General features: G+C 33.5%; 1 protein-coding gene across 1 annotated transcript in view; it reads right to left on the reverse strand.

Annotated features, from left to right (window-relative positions):
- Nucleotides 1-3660: 3660 nt before the first annotated feature.
- LOC132151494 (alpha-1-syntrophin-like) overlaps nt 3661-22273 on the reverse strand; it is a 29652-nt gene continuing 11039 nt past the window's right edge. The window contains exons 3-8 of the mRNA XM_059559623.1: nt 8985-9165; nt 7820-8009; nt 7577-7698; nt 6248-6444; nt 4905-5092; nt 3661-3903 (exon numbers count right to left, since the gene is read on the reverse strand). Of these exons, the coding sequence (XP_059415606.1) occupies nt 3811-3903; nt 4905-5092; nt 6248-6444; nt 7577-7698; nt 7820-8009; nt 8985-9165 (971 nt within the window). The 3' untranslated portion in view covers nt 3661-3810. The remainder of the gene's footprint in view (nt 3904-4904; nt 5093-6247; nt 6445-7576; nt 7699-7819; nt 8010-8984; nt 9166-22273) is intronic.

Consider the following 22273-nt stretch of genomic DNA (forward strand, 5'->3'; position numbering starts at 1 on the left):
ATATATATATATATAATGGTTTTGCCTCTGGTTAATTTAATAAAATATAATAAGAAGAATAATTTTTAGTACATTTTTTAAATTAAAATATAATTTATTTTCTGACAAAATTTAGAATCTGTCTTTGTATTTAAAAAAAAAAATCATATTTGATTATAAAAGCAACCAAACAAATATTTATTTTCTATTTTTTAGTGTTTTTCTATAATTATTATTGTAAATATTTTACCTAAATGCTTTATATATTTTTGTCATTTTTTTCTTTTTAAATAATGCTTTGATAATAACTATTTAAACTGACTTAATATTAAGATTGCTCTGTTTACAGATTATATATACTATATTTCTGAATACTAACTCTAAAAGCAGGCTTCAGAGGGGGAATAAATGTATAAATACGACCCAGTTAAAACTGAAGCTCACCATTAAAATATAAAATTAATTCAGCAATAATAATAAAAAATAATAATAATAAAAAAGAGAATGTTGGTTGGTTTTGAGTGAAGCTTGATGAATTGATTAATAGTTATTATCCATCAATATTGTCCAGAACATCCACATATAACCAGCACTCTTCATTTCACTCGCTTTACGGCTCTGAAATACAATTCTGTTCTGTAGAAAACTTTTGTTCGCTGGAAAAAAAAAAGGTCTTATTTTTAAAAGTTACCAAGAGTCAGATTTTACCTGCATGAAGTCAATATTGAGAATAAATAAATGTTTCATATCCATGTCCTTTAATGCATTACTGAACACGGAACAAAGAAGTGATAGAAAATAATAATAATAATAATAATAATAATAATAATAAATCCAACCCCTAGAAGAAAACTAAATTCAGCCTAAAAATAGCTAAAATTATTTTTATTTTATTTTATAATAATAATAATAATAATGATACTTCTTTATTGTTTAATTTAAATAAAAATATCATCCACTGTCATATGCAGGTTTTTTTTTTTCTCTAAAACACTGAATTTGTTTTTGTCATCTTTCTGTTCAACCTCTTTATGCCCTTTAAAAATAAAGGCTATTTAATAAATCATCATACAATCTATTACTGTAAAATCAATAAACTGTTTTAAAAATAAAAAAATAATAATATTAATAATAACAAAATATAAAGGCTCTGTTTACTTGATTTGCACTCTCTACCACAGAATCCAATTTTTGTTTTATATATATATATATATTATTATTTTTTTTATTTTTTACTAAATCTCACTTTAAAACCATGATTTGGTATTTCAGACAGTAACTTTTTTTTAATTCATTAAAAAAACTTCTTGGTTTGCTGATGTTGTGCTCTGAATATCCCAGAATATTGTTTTTGTTTTTATTAATAACATTTATTTAAATATTTCTTCCCTTGAAAATAACAATTTTATATCTGACACAATAACTTTTTAAAATTAAATTAAATTAACAAATTACTCTGTTTCCTTGTTTGTATCGTTTTTTTTTTTTCTAAAACGTTTTATGCATTTTCTGAGAAAATAGTTTTTGAATTCTCCCTTAAAAATTTTTTTTTTTCATGCAGTAACTTTTTCAAATGAAGTAAAAAATAGCTTTGTTGGTCTGCTGTGGGTCGTGTGTGTGTGTGTGTGTGTGTGTGTGTTCATGCACTTAAAGCATGATAAGAGTGAAGCTTTGTCTCGCAGCGAGAAAACAACAACAACAGTCATCATGACACACACAAATGACGTCTGTACGGACTCATTTGTCTCCTAAACACCGATCTAAAACACAGTTACCTAGCTGTGTTTGTGCAGTGAACATGTTCTTTCAGAATCAGGTGATGGACTGTGTTTGTGCATGTTTTATTGGGCTTTTCATCCGTGTTTTTGAGTGAAACCCGTTCCCTGGCCTCTTGTCCCCAGGAAATGACCCCATAAAACTCCAAGTCAACAGTTAGATTTATTGCAATTTTATATACAAATGACACTAAAAGGCACTCTTTTGTTTAAATAAGGATATAATATGATTTTCCATCCGATAGCTAACATAGTTTGAATACAGTTTAGTTTGAATTATAATATATTAGAATTTAGTAAAAGGCCACGTGAAGGATATTTTTCCAGCTGTTTAAGAGCAGAAAACACTTGCAAATCGCCGTCAACATGTAGATGGAGCAGAAGGAAATGTGTTTATAGTGCAATACTAGCATACTGCACACTGTCTGCTGTTTTAAACACAGTATGCATTGTGCAGCATTAGACGCACAGCACCTGCTTATCCCAGGAGTTATAATGTAATGAATTTTTAATGCAAGCATGTATAAAAATGTCCTTTTTAGTCAAACAAATAATGATTCAAGAAGGTGCATTCAAAATCAATGCATTTATCTGGATAGGGAAGATCAAGTGCATTGCATTGTGGTATAGAGTATTCAGAGTAGCGTGATCTTGTTTAAAATAATTATAAAAAATTAAATCAACACTGAAAAGTATCACGTTTATTGATTTAACTATAATAATTTTATATATATATATATATATATATATATATATATATATATATATATATATATATATATACACACAACATTTGTTTTTTTCATTTAAATTGACTATTTTAATGGAGTATTTTTATATTTTTAGCAACGTAATGGTCAAAACTGGCGAATCTAGTATGCAGTATGTTAATATACTATTGTAAACACAGCCAGAGAGTTATGCTCATTATGGCCACTAGAGGTCAGTATAACACAGTGAACACAGACTGAATTACAAGAGGTTTTCAGCTCAAACTACTTTCAGTGAAAGTTTGACCAAATCTAATCAACCTGATTCTCGGTTGAGAGTTTTATGTTTTGTAGTTTTGGCTTGTAAAAGAAAAAGAGAAACCAAACCACATTTCCCTTACAGGATCCATTTATGATAATCATAAAGTACTTGGTGCCTTTTGAAAGGGTTTGGCCGGTCGATTCTCTCTCTTCACACATGCATAGATTCATAGCAGATAACCTGGAAGACGACGAGTCTCAAAAGGTTATATTTAAAGTCAGAAGATGGTCGAATCAGAAAAAAACATTATTTCTCACCATAGAAAGATGAATTTTGAGAATTTATATCTCAAACGCTCTCTCAGCTGCCAAACGTTAAAGCCCTTTTCATGATCAGCACACCTGCGTTTTTCAGGCTCTGTTCCAAAACCTCGTGAGCTGCCTTCTTAGACAACACAAAGGCATCATCATAGGAAGGCTGTCAGGAAAGTATGCTTTGTGTTAAAGGCAATCCCAGAATGCACTGCAACAAGCTTGGGGGTGGGGGGTGGCTCTATATAAGATGCTGATGAGTCAAGATAAATTATTATAAAGTTTCAAGTTTACTGATTTGACTACAATAATTAAATGTATTGTTTTTATATGCATTTATTTTAATTTCATTATTTTATTTTATTTAAATATATAATTTTTAAGTGTATTTATTTATTTATTTTTTTCATTTTTTATTTAAACGTATTTTATTGCAATGGACTATTTAATGTATATTTTTATGCTTATTGCAGCATTAGACACGAGCGTCTCAAATCAGTTCAGACTAGATGCTCCCTTAGTAGACAGCTGCCTACGTAGGTTCTGGAACAGAGCTGATGCTGCTCTTTTAGCGTATGATTATGTGATTACTGATTATGTTTTAAACGTCCATAAAGTTTAGCTGAGATGCAAACCACTAAAATGATAAGGAATAAAAGCAAATCATCACTGAATGGCTGTGGGTTTGGGAAGAAGTCTGTGATGGGAGATTTGGCTTGATGTCCAGTGGTCCAGCGTTTGTCTCGTGGAGGCGGGGTTTCCAAGCGCCGTCGTCATGCCAACAGCCCTAGCCGCTTGACCTTGGCCGACAGGAAAGAGTGAATGATGAAGACAATGGTTTTAGGGCAGGAGTGAAGGTCCAGTTGCTGAAAAAAAAAAAAAAAATTTAACCAATATCTCAAATGTTTCTCTTAGATACTACTGAGATTAGAAAGAGAGAATATTTAGTTAATTTTAAAGTTTAAAAAACAATTCAGAAAAACCTACACTAAACATAAATTAGAAAATAAATTAATGCAAACTATTTAAATAAGGAAATAACCTGATATAAGTTTGAAATATACTAACAATTTAAGATACTAAATAAAAAAATTTAATAAAAGAATCTAATCGAAATGACAAAAGCACATAACAGAATTAATAAAAAATAAAAGTACAATTAAAACAAAAATAAAAATATAACCATAACCATATACATGCATGCAAAAAAACTTTTGAAATATTTTTTTATTTATTATTATTTAAACATTTCATTTTTAAATAAGATTTAAGCATTAATTAGAAACTCAAACCTAAACTAAACGTAAATTAGGAAATAAATTAAAAGACTGGAGAAACTGACATGTTTGAGTTGCGTCCAACTCAATTCTTGAAAATATATATTTAATTTTTTGTTTTTCATTCAGGGGAAGAAAAATGAAAAAACAGCTTGGATATTTGATTTTTATATGGGGGTGGGAATTAAACGCCTCTTTCTGCTGATTGGTCAGCCGAAGATCAAAGCGTGCAGTCATCAGTTCTTCCACAGTTCTGTGCAGCAGAATAAAAGTCCTCCGCTGCTGCAGGTGAACGGATTCTTAACGCATTTATTGCAACTACATTTTATATTTTTCTTATCAAACAACCACATTAATGAATGGCTCGACATACTTTTGTAAATTCTATGCTTTGATTCAGCTGGGCATGGCAGGGCTATGGTATAATGGCTGTCTTACTATACCCTGCTCGCCCAGTAAGTTTGTTTTATTAATTAACTATTTTGTTTTAAATTAAATATTTTAAACACAGATACAAAAGGAAAGCATAATGCATTGACTTGGGTGTATAGCATATTAAAAGCATATAAAAGCATATAAAAGTCTCTTACAATCTCTGCTTCTGGGCCTCCGAAGTCGAGGAAGATCATGCGGACGCCGTCGTCGGAGGACATGCGCAGACGCTCGAAGGGCTCCTGGAGAAGGACGTTCCTCCGGACGCCGGACTCCTCCGTGAACAACGAGAAGCCTTTGTCTATGTGAACACTCAACATACACGACTTCCCGTTCCAGCTGCACGCTGCAGGAAACAGCAGGATCACCGTCAACTACAACTACAAATAATACACTGCTCTTCAAGTATAGATATTAGATTAGAATAACTTAAACTCAATGGAAATTAGTACTGACATAAGTTTAAGTTGACTGGAAATAAATAAATAACCTAAACTGAATGAAAAATAAACTAATCCTAAATGACAATTGCATAAAAAAAATACTACAAATTACTAGGAAAATTACTACTAAAATGAAAATGAAACTGAAAAATATGAAAAAGCTAATTCAAAATTTATATCACTTTAGATATTTTATTTCAATGACTTTGTATAGTATGGAATCCTTTGTTAAAATTCCCTGAAGTTTCCCATATATATATATATAGCGTTAAAGTAAATAAAAAAGTAAACATAAAATAAAATAACTAAAACAAATTAAGCTTATATATATATATAACAAATAAATAAATAATAATAACAAAAGCAAATAATTAATAAATTGATAAAATTACTAAGAAAATTATTACTAAACTGAGAACTGATATTTTATTTTATTTCAATAAGTTTGCATAATATTTTTTTTACATTCCGATATTTTCAAGTTTTCAATGATCATAGTAAATAAAACGCACACACACACACACACACACACACACACACACACACACACACACACATATATAAAAAAAAAAAATAAACATAAATAACTAAAAATAAATTAAACCTTAAAAAGAAATATATAAGCAAACAAACAAATAAATAAATAAGAATTACAAAAGCACATAATTAAATGACTAAACATGTAACTAAAATTAAAATGGAAACTGAAAATATGAAAATAAAAGTTGTTAAATTACAGTTGTATATAAGTAATACTAAAATAACACTGATTTCTATCAGAATATGACCCTACTGGTGCATGTATTGGCTTGATTTATCTTTCAGCAGGCTAAAAAACCATGCATGCATAAAAGAATAAACAAATAAATAAATAGATCACTACTGTGCACCAGTAACATGTTAGTTACTATCCAAAATATTAGCCTGAGTGCAGCACATTATTGAACCAGCAGAGGGCGATACGAGCACATACAGTCTCTGATGGGTTCATTGCTCATCATCTCTCTTTCTGCTCGAGAGCTGATGAACATCAGGAGGATGTGCTGAAGTGTGAGCACCTGTGGTGACCTCCTGCACGAGCTCAGCGGCGCTGTGGCAGCCCTCCACCAGCAGGTGCGTCCAGGTGGACAGGTCTTTAGCCGAGTCCACTCTGAACAGATGCGTCTCCACTCCCTGTTCAGTGCCCAAACGCAGACCGAACGTCAGCTCAGAGTCGTGCACCGATGAACTCTTCCCCGGTCCGGAGTGAACCAGCCTGACGAGACAAACACAGCAGGAGCGAGTCTACACACAACTCACTTTTATAAAAACTGGACTGGATGAGTCACATTTGCCTACAGCTTGAACAACAGTACCAGTCAGAAATGTGTAATATGGTTATTATTGTCAAGAACATCATGGCTATGGTGGGTTGTTTTTTTTGCATTGTAAACCATAGCAATGATGTACCAAATCATTGTATTGTAGTCTAGTAAATAGTCTACAAATGCATCTAAATATATATCTATATATATATACCCCCAAACACACATACATATTTATTATAAACATTATAATATTTATAAGTATAATTATAGGTATGAAAAGAAATACAAATTTGTATACCCAATTTTTTTATTTAGTTATTTTTTTATTGTTCATTAAACATATTTATAAGGTCTCTAAACCTTCTGAATAAATTTGAAAAAATTACAGTAATCTTTATAGAGATTTTATTTCCTAGATCTTTCATAGCCTAAAATCCCTTTTAAAAAATTCATATATAATATAATATAGTATAGTATAATATTATATATTTAACAGATATATTATATAACTTACAAAAATATATGCAATTTTTATCATACTTTATCAATCCATTTTTTATTACTATACTATAATCTGTACCAGCACCTCAGTTTTACCTTGGTAAATGAGTGTAATGCATGTCCTCTCATCTTAATGCTCCAATATACACTGTTCGAGTGTGTGTGTGAGTGTGTGAGTATATATATATGTGTGTGTGTGTGTGTGTGTGTGTGTGTGTGCTCTTGTTTTTGTGACATATCAGGACACAACTCTGTATAATGTCATGGGTATGACACAGGTATTACAAGAAGAGAGTGACTTATGAGGACGTAACCCATGTCCCCATTTTTCAAAACGCTTATAAATCATACAGAATGAGTTTTTTTGAGAAAGTAAAAATCCAGAAAGTTTCCTGTGAGGGTTAGGGTTAGGTGTAGGGTTGGTGTAGGGCCATAGAATATACAGTTTGTACAGTATAAAAACCATTACGTCTATGGGATGAACACTCTTTACACAAAAACAAACATGAGTGTGTGTGTGTGTGTGTGTGTGTGTGTGTGTGTGTGTGTGTGTGTGTGTGTGTGTGTGTGTGTGTTTACCTGGTGGTAATTAAAGGATAGCTCTTGTCTGGGCTGTTGAGTGTCTCTTTGCTGTCGGGTAGAGATGTGTACAGCAGCAGATCTCTGTCCGTCAATACCGCCAGGATCGGCCGCTCTGAGCCCTGCGACACACACACACACACACACACACACAGTGTTTAGGCTCTACTGCATCACCTCATCTCATCTCATGTATGTGTGTGTGTGTGTGTGTGTGTGTGTGTGTGTATGTGTGTTTCTCACCTGCTCAATGATCCAGCCCATGTGTGTGACGTCCAGACTGGGCTGCAGGGCGTTCAGCTCGGCTCTAGCGCTGCTCAGTAACGCTGCGCTGCTGCTCTGGATGGCGATGTACCAGGCCTGAGCCATGGCATGATCTTTAGCCCGCAGAAACACAGCCTTCTTCCTGTCTGATGACACCACCTCGAAATACCTCCAGAGACAGGAGAGCAGATTTACACAGTAAGGCTCAGTACGACCTCTCATGACATAATCCCATAACAATCATCATAAACAACTCAACTATTAAAGAGCATAAGGCAAACTGTATGCTGTTTTATAATGCATTAATGTAGAATGTGCTGACAGGTGTTTCATCCAATCAGAATACTGAGTCAGAAACATGTGATTTAAAATACTTTTATTATAGCTAAACTTAAAAAAAATTACCATATATTATATTATATTATATTATATTATATTATATTATATTATATTATATTATATTATATTATATTATATTATATTATATTTTATAAAATTTGATGTCACTATGAATATTGACTTGAAGCCATATAATATTAAATAATTTTGTTATGGCTTTATATTATGACAAAAATAAATAATAAAATAATAAAAAAAAAATAAAAAATAAAATAAAAATAAAATAAAATAAAGTTTGGGTCATTATGAATATTGAATTGAAGCCATACAATATAAAATAATTTTTTATGGCTTTAAATAATGACATAAATAATGACAAATAAATAAAATAAATAAATAAATTAATTAATTAATTAATTAATTAAAAAAATATAAAGTTTGGGTCATTATGAATATTGATTTGAAGCCATACAATATAAAATAATTTTGTTATGGCTTTGAATAATGAATAAAAATAAATTAATAAATAAATAAATGTTTGGTGTTACTAAGAATTTTGAGTTGAATCAATGTACATTATAGCTGTAAAAAAAAATAAAAAAAAATAAAACCTTTTTAATGAACAAATGCATTGATATATTACCATTTAGTGGTTTAGGAACGTGACATAGAATGTGTTTAATATTTAAATGATAAAGGCTGGAGTAAATTTACACTTACAGAAAATCTTACAGTATCAGCCTAATCAGATCTGGATCATTTCATAAAGCACTGTGTCAGCTCTACAGGTACGGTGTGTTTGTACCTGTCCTCTGTGTCCGGCGGACACTGTTTGCGTGTCACGTGGCACATTCGGAGCTGGATGGTCTGGCTCTCTTTAAGTGCGGGGTCCATCTGTTTCTGTGGGGAGGCTGGAGGGGAGTCAAGCACAGGGGGTCCCGTCGATCCAGCCTTAAAAAACGCAGACATCTCCTTTATATACTTCACTACAGAGACACAAAGAGAGAGAGAGACAGTCATTATTCTTACTGATAGTTTAAAGTGTTCCTGTCATGGTGAAATACGGCTCAGCACAACAAAATGAAACATGAAACAGTTTCATGCATCATAGAACAACAAACATTTCAAATAATTTAAAATACAAACAAAATCATAAAAAAAGAATAATGAAAAATATAAATTTCTGTATTTTTTTACTTTTAAAATTCGAAATAAAAAATATATAAAATACAATTTATAAAAAATACAATATTTTGTATTTCTAAAATTTTTTCATTTAAAATAAAAAATACCAACAATATAAATTGATAAAAACATAGAAATGATAAAGTGATACAACACAGTACTGTATTAAAGTAATACAGTCATATAGTTGTTTAATACAAATATATGACTAAAATAAAATATTGTGAATGCAAAAAAAAAAAAACAATAAAACAATTCAAATGCATTAGTTCACAGATGTTCTATGCATGTTGTTTGAAGCATGCACACTGCAAAAATAGTTTGAGTAGTACTGTACTGTATGCTATTTTGAACACAGCTGTTGATGCAACTTGTGGGCACAACCCACTAAACTCTGAAATCTTGCGGATTTAAGCTGAACGACTATAAAAGAAGAGAACAAACTACCAATAACGCAACTTCAGATGAAAGAGGATGAAGTTCTGATCAACCAAAAATAAAACATATATATTAGGAAAGTATTGCTCAGTGTGTTCAGTCCAGTTCCTTTGCGCAGTTTAGACAAATAAGAGGCAGAATCTGACATTTTTTTAACACTGATTTCAATAATAATGCATTAATTAATATATATATATATATGCATGCTGCCAGAACTAAGAACAGGAAACTGTCATAAATCAACATATTATTTAATAAAATGCTTGAATGCAAAAAGCTGAATGCTGAATATTTTCGTGGATTTTAAAATGGTCACATATTCAAACTGTTGGCAAAGCTACAATGTAACATGCACAGACAAAAATAAATAAATGTCCAAATACGGTCAAATTATTTTCTCATTTTATTCAACAGTTACAGCCTTTTCTACAGGTTAGTCGTTTAATACATTCTGGAGATGAAATGTTACAGTGGTTTAATACAATGGCGTAGCCACAGGTGTGCCAGGTGCCTGTGCCACCCACAGTGGCAGCTGGCACACCAAAAATAGATGCAGAATTATTTTTTATAGTCTCAATAAAAAATGTTTACTAAACTTGGGCTATTGTTGTTTACTTAGGAAATATATATATTTTTAAATCAACCCTTTCACGCGTAAGTTACAAATTTTTAACTGACCCCTTGTTTCCATGGCGACGCGTCATGATTGTCACGTGACACAACGCAGCCACTAACAGATGTATCGGTATTGGTTTTATTTAGTTTTTCATTTTTTATTAAAATATATACACAAACTTGCTTACCATGCCAACTATCTGATATTCCGATTCTTCGTTTAAAAACCTTTATAAATGATCTTGATCTAAAACGAGATGAGCGCTGCAGTTCAGAGTCCTGTTAGATGGATTTAACGTACAGCACTTGAATTCTCCGGTTTCTCCCGAAATACATGAAAGTAAGTGGCTGTTGAACTGGACGAACAATAGAGTAAACTTTATTGTTCTGCTATGTGTGTCTGATATATGAATAAAACACGTTCAAAAACATAGTTTTTGCTGCGTCCATAGACATCAGTGTGTATTTTACAAACTACCAATGTATTGTTTTTGGTTGAAAACACTGCATATTAATTGTGATATATGACAAGCGCTGAGCGCGTCCGTCTCTGGCTCAGCGCCAGCCAACGCGCGAAAGCTGTTTGAATCTGGCACTTCTGTGACGTCACTGAACATTCTAAATCAGACTCTCAGGGGCACAGAACTAAGAATACAATATATGGTGTATTAATGCTAAAAATGTTAAAATGTAATTTACATTTTAAATTATTTTTGTTAAAATATATCTGCCGACATTCGGACTGTCAACCAATCAGCAAACAGCAGCTGACTGTGACCCCAGCAGTCTATGATATAAACAGATAATTTTTGATTGCACATTGCTAGCTAGCAATCATAGACAGTAAAAGGAATGGACACAGCGACCCCATTGGATTCAACGGAGAAAAATGAAGTCAATTAGAAGCACGCACTTCCTGGGGGTCGGGCGTACTGCACAGACTCAAACTGAGCTTGATGACGTAGAGGTCACGTGAGCAACCTGTAAATCTTCTAACCGCTGTGCCAAGAGAAATCTGAATCACCCACAGAATCTTGCAGAGAAGGCGAGCGTGTACAGTAGCAAATTTTGGTAAGTATTCTGATTAATTATCTCCCTTGACTTCATGCCTCCACGTCCCCCCGATAGCCTCATAGACAGTAAAAGATGCTTGCGAGCTTCTCCTCCTGTCCATACGGTAATTTCTCTACTGTGCGACAGAGAGTCGCTGGTTATGACGCAATCGTTAGCCTATTTTTTACAAAAACTGCTTCTATGGGACCATAATGTAAGATTTAAGGTAATGGAGCCTTTTATACATTTTCGTGTTTCTTTAGAAATAATTAATGGACAAATGGAGTCTTTAAACGCCTCAGATGTAAAGTTATTCGCTGGGTGCTTCAAAAAAATATGAAACCCTGCCCCCCTGCTAGCTATATGTCGCAGAGCTCCTTTCTTAATTTTTTTTAGCAAAAAACCTCGGCTTGATGGACAGCCGGACACAAGGCCTAACACCTGATGAGGATGTTTCTCCCTCCCCGGGCCCAACATCAACAGACAGTGTTGCCAGATTGGAAATGTCCAAGTATCGTACCAGAAGTTCAAAATTATCGTATTTGGAAGAAAATTATTACATTTAACAATTAACTACATTTTTACACGACCTGCAAATTACCACTAGGAGTATGGTTGGACGGAAGCAGTGCGACAAAAATACTATCCCATAATTTTGCACAGTAATCTGACAATAAATGTGGCACACCCGGTCTCTTTTCTGGCTACGCTACTGGTCAAAACACTTTAGTTTATAACGTACTGTAGCTTTTTAATAAAATTAGGACAATGTCCTGCATTCCATGTGATCAAACTACACTGAAGCTGTGAAGTAAGAAATATCTTTTGAATATCCAATGATCTTATTTTATTTTAAAATTACAAAATTAAATTAAATTAAATTAAATAAAAATAAAATTATTGGTTCATTGGTACATTGCCAAATAAATTTTTCACAAGAATACATTTGAAAGAGAGCATGTTTATTGCATGATTATTGCATCAGCAACATATTTTTCATTATAGAAATATCAAAGCATCCAGATTAGAATTTAATGAATAATAAAGCTCAATTAGGTTGAACGTATTCAACTTAAATAAAGTTTTATACGATAAATTTTATACGATGTATATTCAATAAAAAAATTAATTAATTAATTACTAAATAAATAAATAAACAAACAAACTTTACATGAGAGAGGACATTTAAACAGTTTGTTTGATTATGGCATCGGCAATTTCTTTTTCAATATGCAATTATATGCATATCAGTTATTTAAATCTATAAAATTACAGTATAAAAATTAGGTTGAGTGCATGATACTTGACTAAATGCATTTATATTAAATAAAATAAATGAGTAAAACTAAGTACAAAATACAGCATTTAAGGAAAGTGTGTTTAGTGCATCAACTGTGAAGCTGCACAGTTCCTCAACACTGGTAATAAACACACACACATGACATGACAAACACTTCGGCATGAACACACATAGTAACCTCCATCTCTAACACACACACACACACACACACACACACTCACACACACACACACACACACACACACACACACACACACACACACACACACACACACACACACACTCACACACACACACACACACACACTCACACACACACACACACACACACACACACACACACACACACACACACACACACACACACACTCACACACACACACACACACACACACACACACACTCACACACACACACACACACCTCAGACACCGAACATGACAAACACTTCGGCATGAACACACATAGTAACCTCCATCTCTAACACACACACACACACACACACACACTCACACACTCACACACACACACACACACACACACACACACTCACACACACACACACACACCTCAGACACCGAACATGACAAACACTTCGGCATGAACACACATAGTAACCTCCATCTCTAACACAAACACACACACACACACACACACACACACGATGGTTATTAATAGAAAGGGCCACTAGGGAGGGAAGCTTGAGTTTCACTGAAGTGTGAAACACACCCCTGTCTGCATTTAAAGAAAGTGTGTTTAGTGCATCAACTGTGAAGCTGCACAGTTCCTCAACACTGGTAATAAACACACACACATGACATGACAAACACTTCGGCATGAACACACATAGTAACCTCCATCTCTAACACACACACACACACACACACACACACACACTCACACACACACACACACACACACACACACACACACACACACACACACACACACTCACACACACACACACACACACACACACACACACACTCACACACACACACCTCAGACACCGAACATGACAAACACTTCGGCATGAACACACATAGTAACCTCCATCTCTAACACAAACACACACACACACACACACACGATGGTTATTAATAGAAAGGGCCACTAGGGAGGGAAGCTTGAGTTTCACTGAAGTGTGAAACACACCCCTGTCTCTCTGGAGCGAGTGATACAGGCGGAGAAGGGCTTCCTCTGCTCAGAATAGAGTTTGTCTCAGCGGTCAGCCGCTCACTAACACACTTCAGCTAGTCAGCACATACAGCAGCACACACACACAGCCGTCTTTCTCTCGCTCTATAAATACTTCTACAGTAGTGAATGCAGCATCTCACACACACACAGTCTGTTTTCAAACATGCTTTGTCTGAATTTCTAAGTCCTTCACCTGCTGACCACACACACATGAACAACTCTCACACACACACACACACACACACAGCCTCACATGCTCTTTATAGGTGATGTACACTCGACAGGAAATAAAGCTCACTCTATTGACTTTCTTAATACATGTTCCTGGTCTTATTGCAATAGTTCATCAGCGATATTATACCTTTAAAAGAGTCACAAAGAAGAACACAAAATCAGTCTTTAATCAAAAGGTAACTGTTCTGTTTAAGACTAAACTTCTGTTCAGAAGTTTGGGGTTGGTAAGTTTTTTCCTGTATTTGAAAAAAGTCTCTTCTGCTCACCAAAGCTGCATTTACTTGATCAAAAATTCTGAAAAAATATTGTAATTTAAAATTATTGTTTTCTATGCGATTATATATTAAAATATAATTTATTTCTGTGATGCGCAGCTACATTTTCAGCATCATTACTAACATCATTACATCTTCAGAAATCATTCTAATATGCTGATTTGCTGCTGAAAACACATTTTGGATTATTATCAATGTCATGCTACACAATATATTTAATGGAAACCGTCATACATTTTAATTTTCAAGATTCTATGATGAATAGAAAAGATCAGAAGAACAGCATTTATTTTAAATGGAAATCTGTAATCTTTGCTGAATAAAAAAATAAATCTTACTGTCCACTTTTGTATGGTAGTATAAACTGCATTAACAAATGCAATTTGTATGTTGATGCATATGTTTTAAGAAATGTAAGATTAAAAGTTAAAAATGTGCATACTGAATTGTGATTGGCCTTCATTCTTGCAATTTAATCACTTGCAAACAATGCAAAGTCTTCGATTTTCATGCATAGTCGACAAAAACCAGTGTGTCTCATGACGCTGATTTCTCATAATTCAAGTCTTCAGTGGACTCGCATCTCCTACCAAACATGAATCACGTCAACAAAAGACTCTCGTCAGAGGTTTAGATTAGAGGATTCTGGGGCTATTTATAGACGCAAGGATTTTGTCACACAAAAGCCCTTCGGGACTGACACTAAATGGCCTTTGTGGAATTAAAACCGCCATGCGATGTGCAATTTTGTAAGAAAACGGTAAAGAACAGAGGTCTTTCACAGCTCAGGAGACTTATGGGGATCTTTGAGGATTTCTCATTGGATTTCAACTTTGTCTGAGATGTTTCGCCTAAATTATCTTGACGAAAGACAAAGAGTTGTCATCGTGTTGAATGCATTGAATGCAGAGTGCAGCTCCGAACATTTGATGAGACTCGCAGACTCTGTGATCTTGGCAAGTGTCTCTAGAAAAAAGAGACATTAACTTGATTAATATGGCCCAAATTCAATTCCCATTTTACACATGGAAAATCCTGTTTCAGAAAAGTCCAGTCAAGTCTCCATTTAGTCTCTCTTCTGTCAAGGAAAAAACGCTGAAGAGCTTTAAGCTCAGCTGATTATAATAGGATAGCAGTCTGTTGTTGTAATGTTACTGGTTTCAGTGTGGAAACGGCAGGAAACAGAAAAGCAAAGGAAGGAAACAGGGAGGAGGTCATGATCATTCAGATGAGTAACACACAAAAAAGTACAGCTCATATTTGAATAATTTGATTAATGAATAATGATTACAAGAAAACACTTTCAGTCTGTCTACTTCAAAATTTCACGAGTTTCCAAGTAGGAAATCCTAGTTGGATGGGCTTTGAACATGGCAGAGTAGATGTGTATGCATATAAATACTGTATGCATTAAACAGCAACAATTAGCTGATCTAAAGTTTCTGACTCTTCGGCCGTCTGAATATCTAGAGGCAGCAGTGAACGTTTATATGGTTACCAAAGAATGGGACGCTGTTTTGAATATCTTCTACACCTAAATATCTTCTATACCTTTCTGTTTAAATAAGATTTCTACAAAAAACAGACAATAATGAACTCATAAAGATGCCATACTCCAAGATTCTTGTTCTTCTCGACAACAAAGCACCTGAAAGCGACAAACTTTCTCACATTCTCACTTAAAGTGTTTCTGGGAAAAGAAAACAAGATATAAGCTGATCTGCGCTGTCACTTCTCTATCTAAACGTCAACATTTCTGCCCTTTGGGAAACAAAGCGAGCATGCTTTAGGAGATTAGACACAGATTTTTCTAGCTGCTGACTTCGGTCGGTGGTTTCCAGGTGCTGAGGCTCGAGTCGGGCGACACTGAGGCATGCAGTTGTTCTTACTCCAAACACAACTGGACAAACACAAGAGTCCAGAGACACGTCAAACACAACAGACCCCTACAGTCAAAACCCTGCCCTCTGTTGCCGTGGGAGCATCCAGAATCCGTCTGATTGGCTACGCCGTGACTCCTGAAGCACGCTGTGCCTGGAATGACGCTCAACGCCTACACAAAAATTTTCCTGAAAACACACATGCACCGACACACAAAACCACCAGAACAAAGTGGTGCATGCTCAGCAATCCCCAAAAACATGTTTGCACACTTAAAAATATCTCAATGTCATTGCATTTCAAAATGTAGAGTACAAACTTAAACATGAGTGTGTGTTTCCATATTTAAACTGTTTAATAAGCAGCGTGTGCTTGGCTCAAGTAGCTAACGCAGGCTTTTCTTTCCATTATTAACGTCTCACTTGACCTCACTGAATAATCTGGAGAGAAACACTTTCATCATCCCAGAAGTATCCCAGAAACTTGTCCTCCTGACTGGAAGCCGTGAAAACAGCTGGAAGCACTTATGATTTTAATTTCGTTAAGTGCATTATTCAGTTTGGCCACTAAGATGCGTTCAGTTTGCATCTCTGGAGAGCAGAAGGAGTGGAGGATCTCAGAATTTGACGAGGGATATGTTCAGAATAGCATGCTGCTGTTTGTGAATATTATGTATGCATGGAATACTCAGATGATGTGCATTCGCCAACGTGTTTAGTACATGATCACAGCATACTGTATCTCACAGTGCAATGCACTTGAATTGATTTTCGCATTTTAAATTGCATTAAAAATGCAAAACATCAGAAAGCAAAAGAATGGCATATTACTGTATAAGAGCTTATTATTGCATAATATGTTCTGTATCACATACTGTTACAGTTAACAGCCTGCTAGCAATCCACTCTGAATATAATGTTCACTTACACTACTGTTAAAAAGTTAGTGGTCGGTAAGATTATGTAATGTTTTTGAAATAATCTCTTCCGCTTACCAAGGCTGCATTTATTTGATCAAAAATACATAAAAAAATCTAAAATATTATTACAATTCAAAAACATTGTTTTCTATTTTAATACAGTTTTAAGTATAATTTATTTATGGGATCAAATCTGAATTTTCAGCATCATTCCTCCAGTCTTAAGTGTCACATGATCTTCAGAAATCATTCAAATATTGCTACTCAAGAAATTGCTGATTATCACAAATGTTGAAAACAGTTACTTTGTATTTTGACACATTTTGTTCCAGGATTCACAGATTAATAGAAAGTTCAAAAGAACAGCATTTACTGTATTTGAAATAGAAATCTTTTGTAACATTATAAAAGCCTTTACTGTCACTTTGAGCAATTTAATGCATCCTTGCTGAATAAAAGTACTTATAATTATTATATTTTCTTGAGTTTAATATTTAGCAAATAAACTTTCAACATTAAAATGCATAAATTGATAGTGTGAAAATTATATATGCCATTTGAAATTAAACGAGACATTATTATTGGCTGTGATTTTGACATGCAAGCAGCATTTACATTTTTTTAGTGAGAAGCTGAAAACTAAAGAACTCAAACACACTTATTCTCCCATGAATGATGGGTTTTGGTCAATATAAATTAGGAGCATCTGGAGGTCACGAACCTTCATGCTTGATTTGTTTGATTCAAATGTCACATGAGAAAATCCCCCAGATCTCAACAAGAACGACAGAAATGTGTAAGACAAAAGGTGCCAGAGAAAATAAACACAACAGGGCTGGCACATGTGATAATCAGACCCTCCAAATATGACGAAACGAATCAAACTTAATGCCTCAGATGTAATGGCTAATGTGTGAGAGATGGAAGAGAACAGAACGAGGGAGAAGTCGAGAGGGAACCAAACACTCAATTACTGGATCATAGAAACTCACTAAGCAGAAGAGAGTAAATCCCTGAGATAGAAACCACTGCAAGAGTCTGAGCCGTTCGCGCGCGTGTGTGTGTGTGTGTGTGTGTGTGTGTGTGTGTGATGAGCCTCTGAGAAAGCAAGACTTTAGTGTCCATGCATGGTCTAAAAGCTGCAGCAGTTTTCATGCTTCCAAACATTCATGTTGCAACTAAAGACTGAAATCTACAAAGTCTGATCTCATTTTCTTCTTTAATATCCACCTAATATAAGTCCTGTCAGAACTCATATAGTCATTTAAAGTATAAGAGTTGGAGTCAGTCTTCATTAAACAGAATAAGTCGTGCATGTACAATTTAGTTTGCATATAATTTGTATACATTCTAATGAAAAACAGCATAAATACAACAAATAAATAACCCACTTTTGTAGCCGATCTATGATGTAACATTACTATTATAAATTTGTTTTTACCTTTTTGCCTTTTAGTTTTTTTTTTTTATACATATGTCTATTTGATTTTTATTCATTTGAATTCATTTGTTTTATTTAGTTAGCTAGTTTTAGTTATTTTAAGACTTCAGGTTAAACTAAACAAAAATGAGAAATAAATATACATATGGTTTTATTTCAGTTCAGATTTGTACAATAAAACATTTCGCATTACTCTCTAAGGAAGCAGAATCGTTAAAAATACACTGAAAATAATAATAATAATAATAATAATAATGTTATTAATCAGTATTTTTTTGCTTTGTCGTCCATTTAAAATAATCTAAACATCCTTAAAAACAGATAGATTTACTATCTAAGCAAAACTGCACAAGATAAGACAATAAGACCTGTTGTTATTTTTAAATGTTTGATTATTGAATTATTAAGTAAGGTCTCATTTGTTAACAATATATATTTGTTAACAAAGCACAATATATTGTTACAGTATCCTTTTTTGATGCTTTTAATTTTAATAATGTATTAGAAATGTTAAACTTAACATTAACTAAGATTAATAAATGCTATAGAAGTGAAACCTTAATGTAATGTTTTACTGAATTAATTATGGTTTTTGTTTCTCTTTTGTAAGTTGCTTTGGATAAAAATGTCTCTGCTAAATGCATAAATGTAAATATTAATTTACAATTATATTTCTAACCTTTTGGCCAAATAGTTTATCTTGTTTCAAAAATCTAACCAAATTATGCAAGGTTTACACTTAAAACTATATAAAAAATTTAATAAAATGAAAAAGAAATTCTGAAAAAAACAGATTAAAGAAAATTAGTTTTGCAGCACACACCTAAATGCAAATCCATTGCGATTCATTTTCTTGTGCAACTGTGCTAAGAAAAAGATTTATGTGTTTGTAGAATTAAAAGAGAGAGAGAGAGAAAGAAAGAAATATAACATTTTAAAACATCCAGTCCAAAAATCACTGAACGCACATCACAGATCGTGATTATGAATTCCAGACTCGTATGAGATCAGCATTACATGCAAACACTGTTCACTCCTGAATCATTGGCACTTAAGAGGGGCTAAAATGCTGAATATGGCATTTCGGGTATCTCACACACTTGCCGGCTCATAAAAACTATACAGCCATCCTCCATTATGGATCCTTCCAGCCTTGTAAAGATGTGCATTAATGTAATTAATCATTCACTGATATACTCAATTTTAGTTCCAAACACGTGTGTGCAGTTACTAAGGTTTCATGGTTTCCCATTTAAACACTTGATGTCAGAAGAGTGGCTGACCCTTGCACTAAGAGAAAGAGAGGAAAGTGCAAACTAAAAGAGAAGGGTTGGGCAATGCCAGCTTTAATGCTGTAAAAGGCTTGAAGGTTTGCAGTTTGAATACTTTAATCTATAGAATGTTGGTAGATGGATATTTACTAATACAAAATGTATTAAAGTACCAAAACAAAAAAAACAAAAACAAATAAATCAAATGTCTTGTTTGCTATTCTCAATACAATGAAGGTGAATGAGTGGGCCAAGCTCAAAAATGACAAAAATACCCTAAAAGTATCATATAAGTGGTTAATATGACTCTATATTCCACGTTTTTAGAAATCAGGTTATATAATTATGTTCTATTCCAGTGATCTGTGAATGGATCTTTGAGGGAAGGAATCATTCTGATTGGTGAATGAATCATATAGGACGAAACTGGATGAACTGAATCAAATGATTCACTTAAAAGATCATACCAAATTTATATAAGTATCACAGTTATACTATTTTAATTTGAGTTAATATTTAGAATGAGATTGCATTTTTATATTATTTTAATTAAATAGGTCTAAATAGTTTTTATTTATTATTTTTTATTTTATTAATTTATTTTAGTATTTCAAGTTAAACTAAGCAAAAATGAGAAAAATGTTGCTTTGGCAACTAATGCAGCTGTAATCAAATCAGTTTATTTTTTTATGTATATATTTTATTTTATTTCACTTTACATTTCGCATCAAGTAACAAAAATATTAAATATTTAATTAAATTTTTAGTTAGTAAAAATTTAATTTAGTAAAAGTTAATTTTTTTAGTAACTCAATTTAAACTAAACAAAAAATGCTGGCAAATAAATAAATGTGTATACTATATATAGGTGTTTTTTATTTTATTTCAGTGAATATTATTTTGTATCAAGTAATGAAAATATTGAAAGTATTTTGAAAACGAAAATATAAATGGTTTTAGTTCAGCTTTTAGTTAACAATCAGCCTCAAAAGAAACATTTGTTCATGATTCAGACGCTCAGGAGAGTAACAGTACTTCATGATTTCCAGTGAATAATGTGTTAAATTTGATCTATTCCTAACACCAATGTATTGCATGACTTCAGAAGAGAAATATGCATGGTGTCTTTCTTTTCCAAGCTCGACAGCCCAAGTTTTCATTCTCTTTTATTATATGTAAAAGAATGGGTAACACTTTATATTAACTTTCATTAATAAATCATTAACAAACATTAGATAATGCTTATGTGGATCATTAGCAAAATGCTAGAAACGTGAGATAATGTGCTTGCTTGCTAATGATTAATATACATTTTTATAAACTGTAGGTCAATAAAATCATGTTTTACACCCAAATTAAAGTGTGTGTTCTGTCTTTCGCGAGTATTTAACTAATTAAACAAACCAAATATACAGCCTTAAAGGAACACTCCGACTTTTTGGGACTTTAGCTTATTCACAGTATCCCCCAGAGTTAGATAAGTCGATACATACCTTTTTCATTTCTGTGCGTTCTGTAAGTGTTATTTGACGCACCCACCGCTAGCCTAGCTTAGCACAAAGACTGGATGTAAATGGATACTGGTAGCATAGTAATCCCAATAAGTCACAAAATAATGCAAACATTTTCCTATTTACATGTTGTGATCTGTATAGTCACAGCGTGTACAAATAACAAGGCTATATGAGACAGAGACAATTTTTAATCGTATAAATACTGGGAACTATATTCTCACTAGGCGTAGGAGCACAGCTAACGTTACTAGGGCGGAGTGATTAGCGCAGCACCCGAGACGCGCCGTGGTGAGGAAAAGAGAGTTCGCTCAGAGTTGGAGTAATAGAGTCAGCAATTACTAGATAGTAGATTTATAGTGTACAATCATGGGTGTTCGCTGTATTGTAAAGAACTGCGACAATAAACAGGGGAGACCAGGTAATACTATGAGGTTTCATAGAATTCCAACCACAAACGCTGACCTGATGAATCGATGGCTACTTGCTCTGAAAATAGATCCAAACACACCTGTAAACACCATCACGAAGTATTTCGTTTGCTCTGAACATTTTACTGTACAGTAGACGACTATTTTGAAAAAATGCAAGTTGCCACACGGACCATGAAACGTGTGCTAAAGGATACAGCCATCCCATCGATAATAAAGACAGGACAAATTGGATCACCTGTTGCTGTGTTCGTTCTGATTCTCCCTTCGTCTTACAGCTTCCAAAGTTTGTAACTCCTCGTCTGTGTATTCTGGCTCAAAACTATATGGTTCTGGATCT

This window comes from Carassius carassius, chromosome 10 (genome assembly GCF_963082965.1).
Source record: "Carassius carassius chromosome 10, fCarCar2.1, whole genome shotgun sequence".
Classification (NCBI taxonomy): domain Eukaryota; kingdom Metazoa; phylum Chordata; class Actinopteri; order Cypriniformes; family Cyprinidae; genus Carassius; species Carassius carassius.